At 38.4% G+C, this 7,013-nt stretch overlaps 1 protein-coding gene across 3 annotated transcripts in view; it reads left to right on the forward strand.

The window, feature by feature from the left end:
* Positions 1-4,024, forward strand: part of NUCB2 (nucleobindin 2) — a 34,552-nt gene extending 30,528 nt beyond the window's left edge. For all 3 annotated transcript variants that reach the window (XM_010563836.1, XM_010563837.1, XM_010563835.1), the window contains exon 13: positions 248-4,024. In XM_010563836.1, coding sequence (XP_010562138.1) covers positions 248-360 — 113 coding nt within the window. In that variant the 3' untranslated portion in view covers positions 361-4,024. The remainder of the gene's footprint in view (positions 1-247) is intronic.
* Positions 4,025-7,013: the final 2,989 nt, after the last annotated feature.

Below are 7,013 nucleotides of genomic sequence, written 5' to 3' on the forward strand. Positions count from 1 at the left end.
TCACAGAAAACAGAAACAACTAGTAATCCAAGAGGAAACACTGAATATTATAATAATGCAGTCTGTTGGGTAATCCCAATCCGATTTCATTGTTAGTCACATACAAAATTCTTGATTCCACTTACAAACCAAAAACCAGAAGGTTTTGTTTGATTGTCCCTACGCTAGAAAGTTTCCTGTAGATACTTTCAATGTTGGGGGCCAATTTAATTGAGAAGTTACAAATGATTTTATTCTTCTTTTACAGCCGGGGAACACAAAGTTGGAGATGCACCGAAACATCCTGCGGGAGGTGATCAGCCTTTACCACCAGGACATGTCCAAGAACCAGCTGCTAGAACTGATCAAGTTCACCCTTAACCACTTGTGCCTCAACTTTATAGCATCTTTATTATTTGGGGGGTGGGGGGCAGGAAATCAGAGTGAAACATGAACTCTATACTTTCTTCCCCAGATTGTAAAATCATTGGCAAGGTTAGAGATGAAGTATCAATCAGATCTGAATCATAAATTAAACTAATTTTGTCTCCAGTGCATCAGCGAGAAACAGAACAAGGGGATCATTTAGAGGCTATAATGGAGGAGGGGGTTGAGGAAACTTAATACTAAAGATTTTTATGGCCAGGGGACTGAGCTGTTGAACTCTTCTCTTACAAAAAGGGAGGAGATGTCTGCCATTCTGTGTTTAGGCATGAATTGGAATCTTCTCAGAGAGGAAGCAGGGAACTGGCCTGAATGTCATTAGGTCTAGTTTTATGTAGAAACTCTTTCTGGAAATGCTGAGAAGCAAAAATGGGGAAATGAAGACCATAGATAAAGGCCTACCATTTCCAGCACTACCAAACCCTTTCTTCTTTGAGACCAAATAAAAATCAAACTTCTAATCCTTAATCACAGAAAATTTGCACTTTCTAAAATCTAAACACAGCAAAGAATTACGTGGAGCAGTGAATATTTTTAATGTTTACAGAAGCCTAAGAATTTCACTGTAAGCCTTGAAAAGGAATACTGTACTTCTGGTGTATTGATCTGAACCGTCCTCCTTGTTGAGATTAATTCTGTATAGCAGTTGAACATTCACCTGGCTCTTGGGACAGTACTTTTGTCCCTGTTTCCTTCATCAGGTGCCAGCTGATCTCAAAATTTTGCATGTTATTAAGTAAGCTTTTTATGTTGATGGAAATATTGTGCAAAACAGAACAAGACTCATTGTCTTTTTCTGTGCAGATTATCCTACCTCCTATGATTATACCAGATTTTTCAAAATGCACCATGTGCTTCAGAAAGCTCTTCTCAGACATGAATCTTTGACTTAAAGAGTCTCACTATTAACTCTTATTAGTCTTTCAGCAGATGGTGTAAGTTTATGAAGTGTCCTGAAACAGGGGTGCTATTGATTGTATTATTTTGGTATTGAACCAGGATAGGTCCCTAATATTGTAAGCCAAGATTTTAAAAGAATAAGTTGATTTTCCTGTGGGTTTTACTATAATGTTGAAAAGTTGTGTAATTGTCCTTGCTTGTTATTCATTTCAGACTGAAAGTATCCTAAAGTGTAAACCCTGTTTGGGTTTTTTTGTTTGCTTGGGGTTTTGTGGTGTTTTGTTTTTTTTTTAAACATGGATTGTTCTGATTGTATAACGCTGGCTTTGAACTGATACACACACACACACCTTGGCAAGCATCCTTTGCATTTCCTTCCTGTTCTGTGGCTAACTGCTGACAGTGTCATTAAGGGAGATCATTTGGGTTTTGAGCAAAGAAACAGAGGCAAGCCTCTGTTATAGAAAGATGTTCCTTTCAGAATAAGACTTGAATATTTTAGGCAAACTCAAATTAGACAGGAAGCAATTACTAACATTTTGTATTGACATTTGGGAAGTTTCTCACTCTGAAGAACTTTGATTGATAGAAGCTAGGCACATTCCTTCCATGTTTAAGGCTTCTTTCATCAGGCCTGAGCATATTCTTGTTCTCCACACAATATAATAGAACTCACTGCCAGAACAGATTAGGTTTCCTTATCTGTTTCGTCTTGTTAGCTGTCATGTCACATTTCCTTCATTTATACCACTCAAACAATTGGACTTCTTTTACCTTTTTTTTTTTGTTGTTCTCTATGCAAGTCATTAACATTTTAATTTAGTTTCCCAAACCAATGTCTCCACTGTTTGTCATTTCCATGCAATTCTAACGTCAGTTTGATTATGTCTTTGTCAGGAGACTAAAATACCTTTCAGCAACTTCATCTGTTTGCTGAGAGGTCCAGACATAGTTAGAGCTACATCCAGACTAATAGCGTTTCTCAGTGCACAGCCCTGGCTTTGGGGTTGTAGCCTGATAATGGATAACAGAGCAAGGAGGGAAACAAAGAGGGAATTATTTAAATGTCGTGGAAAAGGTGAGGGGAATTTTTTTTTGTGTTCTCCCCATCCCACATGAAGGTTTACAGAGGACAAATGATACAGCCCCAGATGTTTGTAGAGAATCAAGGACTGAAACCTTTGGTGTGAAGGCATTTCTACCATACAAATCATTCCTTCAGGCTACATCTGCCTCCTAACAAATGTCATTATATGTAATGACATGCTTTGTAATGTAATGCTCAAGCTTCAGTTTCAGTGCAACTGCTTCCAATTTGATGCTAAGATTCTGACTCTCCCTGCTGTTGGAGATGGGCATTATGTCCCCTTATTCCATTTACTTTGAAACATCCAGAGTTTTGTAAAGAACTGTTGTAACTTGGGTGCTGAGCTCAGCTTCTGCTCACCACAGTGTAGTGAGTGTCGGTGACTGAGGAAGCCGCTTGTGAGAAGCCAGAGATTTCACTTGTCATTTCATCATGAGTTAGCATTAGCAAAAGCTCCTCATTTTGCATTTCAGCTAGGCACTGAAGTGCGTTCAGCATAAAATGGTGCACATATTTCCTTCAATTGCTATCTGATACCTAAATGTTGTTCTTATCAGTGTTAATTTAATTAGTAGGCTTGAGTTTAGCAACATACAACAGATTTTCTGTTCTTCTTTTAGAAGTGGAAACAGGTGGTTTTTTTAAACCTTAGAATTGGTGATCGGATTTATTTCTCATAAACAAGGTTTAGTCAAACTGACAATTATTTGCCCTAAATTGTGTGGAAGTCAGAGCCTCAGTCCTCATAATGCTTAAGTTATTGAATTCCTACTGAACACATCTTAAGTTTGTTGCCTAAATGTTTTTGAGATGAGAGCCCAAATTAGAACTTCATGCTTGTCCACCCAATTCAAAAATCTCATATGCATGGGTACCTGTCACGTGTCCACAAAGATAACGAGGACTGAGTGGATGTTCTTTCAAAAGATGACCTGTTGGGTCTGGTTTATCAACAGACTGCGTTCACCCAATACTGTCCATCTCATCCTCCTCTGTAGAGGAAGGCTATCGTTCTTCAGGCCCAGGCTAAAAGAGGTCTCCATCTGAGTGTAATAGTCACCAAACTTATTTTTGTGGATCAGTTCTGAAGTGTGGTTTAAGTAAGAGTTATCTCACTGTGAGGAACATCTGCCTTAGAGGTTATGCAACATGCTGAAGTCATGCTTACACATGAAATGTTTAGCAGATTTGTTGTTTTTTAATGTGTGTGTTGTTTTCGATGCTGATGTCTTCTTTTAATTGGGTTCTCTCTTCCATAAAAGAGACTAAAAGTATTAGCCACTAAAAGCATGTTTCTGCCATGGTACTGATTTCTCAGGAGCTTTTTAAAGTTGAAAAAAAAATTAAACTAAGCTTATAGCTAAGTGAGGAAGTAGAAAGCTATAATCACAGATAAATAAGGGACTGGAATATCATGGGCACCAGTGCTTTCACCTGTACTCTGCTTTTTGTTTAGGAGGTGATGACAAGAAAACTGAATGTAACTTCATACAGACACCAGTTCCAAGACAAAGATGCAGAGATTTGGTTTTGTACTTGGCTGGGGTTTTGGTAGGAGGATGAAGGGGTAAGATTTGGTCAATGTTGTACAAATTCATATCCTCCAGTGCAATATATGTAGGGAAAAAAAAAAAAGCCCCACTCTGGACTTTGTATAGATTAGTTTTTAACTGGATTAAACTGAAACTCAGTGCAGTGACAGATGTCTAGTGTTTTATTTTAAGCGGGTGGGAAAGAGGCGGGTTTAGATCTTGTCTATATGCACAACTTTGTATTTCTGTTTAGTAGCCCATCCTGTTTGCCCTCCAGTTTTTGCTTCCTGGAAAGATGTGAAAAGGAATTTATAGCAAGATAGAAGTATCTTTTGTTCTTTCCTGGCACCAGCTGCCTCACTGCAATAGCTATTCACTAATTACTTGAATGCTTAATTTTCTATATTCATAAAAATACAAAACCAACTAATTAAAATGCTGCTGCAAAAGCATTACAAACTCTTGACAACACCACACGCTTTTCTGACTGTTCAAATTCAAAGCAGACATCCCAGAGAAAGTGAAGGACGCACAGGGTTAGTGACAGATTTTTCTGTAGGTTGCTTTCTCTTTGCTTACAGATTTTGCCTTCAAAGCCAGATGTCAGCCATTTCAGGATGTCATAATGGCTGTGGCAATGTGTCTCTTGGGGAGATCCACAGCCACATTTACAAAATGGAAAAGTCTATCTTGATTAAGAAAAAATTGATGTATGGTGGCGTTTTGCAAAGTGAAGCTCTGAGCTATGGATTGGCCTTCTGTAATATATGCATAAGTAGGTGGTAGATGCCAGGAGCTGTCCCTAAGGTTGGCCCCAGAAGTACTTTCTTGTTTACATCCTCAAATAATATCTGTTACTTACTGAAATTAAGAGGTAGTTGTACCAAGGTAGTGAAATGAGAGTCCCATCTGAAAACAGCAACACTCACTGTAGTTTAGTTACATTTCTAAAAGTGAACTTTTTTTTTTTTTTTTTTACATAACGGGAAATGAGGAACTAGCTTTAAGTCCTATTATTTACTCATCCACAGATAGCAGGTATCAAACCCACCTACAGTTACCCTAATGTTTTCTAATGCTTTAAAAGCTATACTTGCCAGAATCATGTTGTATCCAGTCGTACACTTTTTATAATTATACTCTCCAATACTATGCTAAATAACAGCCTGCATACTTGCTTGAGCAGTAGAGTACAATATCAGGGAAGGAAAGTAATTTTTTTTCAGAGATACCATTTTCTAAACCTGCTATATTTTTCAGTGACAAATGCAGGGATAGAGCAGCACTACAAAGTTGGCCTCTCCATTCTTTACACCTTTTCCATCAATTCAAGCAGCTGTTAGTCTGAATGACTGCACAGCGACTGCTGCTCAGTCTCTGTTGCAAACAATTTGTATTTACTCTAACGTGCATTTCCTTAACTCGTACTAGCTCACAGCTAGTATCTTCTAAGAAACTGCCTATAGAGGCACTTCTGTGTTATAGAAGGTGATGGTGCATACAATACATAGTTTCCCCTCTAATGCTTCATTTCACACCCTCTCCCACTACCTTTGCATTGCTGTTAATACTACACTGAGAAGAGGACTTCCATTTTTGTGCTCCCTATCACCAGTGACAGTGGAGAAAACAGGATGGAGGTTCAGGCAGCCATCCACCTCCACTGTGCTTCATGCCAAGCTACGCCGCTGTGCGAATTCCAAGCCCAGCCAGGAGGAGAGGATGAATTATTCAGCCATTGAGTAGAGTCCTATGCAAACTTGTATGTATGGAAATTTCCACAGTCACAGGAAGATGCTGGATACTTCTGTAGCAACGAGTGAAGTTCCTGAGCCCTCGCCTATTGACAGGCTGTGCAGACCTTGCCGGTGCATTTAGTACCATGGAGAAGTGATGCAATGTCGATTGTAACACAGGATTTTTCACATGATAAGCACATACAGTTGCATACCATTTCTGCACTAGAGGGAGTCTAAGACAAGGATTACTGAGCTAATTAAGAAGCAGAGTGGTGGCATAATAAAATAGGATGCTGAAAACTGAATGGTCCCTCAAGAGCCAAAAAAACAGCTGCCATGTTTCAAAAGGGCTTTTTTTTTCCAAGAATGCATTTCTTACATTATGCTGTTTCCTTTTGGAAGAGACCCTGAAAGTGCAAATGAGCACTAAGCTAATGATGCTCTTTCTGAATACAGACACCTCTGTACCATGCTTGATCTCTGAATACAGTATACCACAACTAGATTAACAACATTATGAGAATCACTTGGTATTTAAAAAACCCAAGATACTGACCAGGAAAAGGTACTGTTCACATTTACAGCTGGAAACCATAGTCCGCCTAGAGTAGGGTCATACACTTTAGTGAAATAAGAAAGGCAACGCCGCACTATTTCTGCGAAAAATACAGCTGGAGGAAACAGGATTATACAGATGCCAACTCATTGTCGTGCCTGATGCTGCTCAAGGAACAGCTTCTTTGGATGTAGTTGCTAAGTTGTTTTATATTAGCTTTTTTCCCAGGAATTCTAAAGGTAAAAATTGCATATATCATCAGAGCCATCTTAGGGATGGTCGTTCATTCAGTCTCTGAAGCTCCCAGAGAAGGACAATCACCAATGAATAGCCAAGCAAACTGATAAAAATCATGATGTTAAATATGAGAACTGGGATAAACGAATAGGGTGTTGTCATCAAGGCATGCCTTAAATTTTTGATTGGAGTTTCCCTGTATCTCTAGTTTAATTATCTGTGTTCAGTGTTATGCTGCTTACCACACATAAAGCCACAGCTCATTTTCAACTACAATAGTTTTATAATTCTTAGTATAAATACCCTCTTTCTATGCGTTTTATTTTTTAGCAAGGAAAGAGGAAAATTAAATGCTGTAAATGTTCACTTATTTGTGTTCACTGAGTATTAAAAAATTATCAGGAACTTACTTAATAAATCACATAAGCTATTCATAGTCTAAATAAGTATCTGTATTTTAACTTTCTGCTGTGTTTGCAATACTCAGACAAGAAAAATAACCAGCCTGTCATCTGTCCTGATGCGTAGATTTAGTTCAA

Source organism: Haliaeetus leucocephalus, unplaced genomic scaffold (assembly GCF_000737465.1).
Source record: "Haliaeetus leucocephalus isolate CR32 unplaced genomic scaffold, Haliaeetus_leucocephalus-4.0 Scaffold173, whole genome shotgun sequence".
Classification (NCBI taxonomy): domain Eukaryota; kingdom Metazoa; phylum Chordata; class Aves; order Accipitriformes; family Accipitridae; genus Haliaeetus; species Haliaeetus leucocephalus.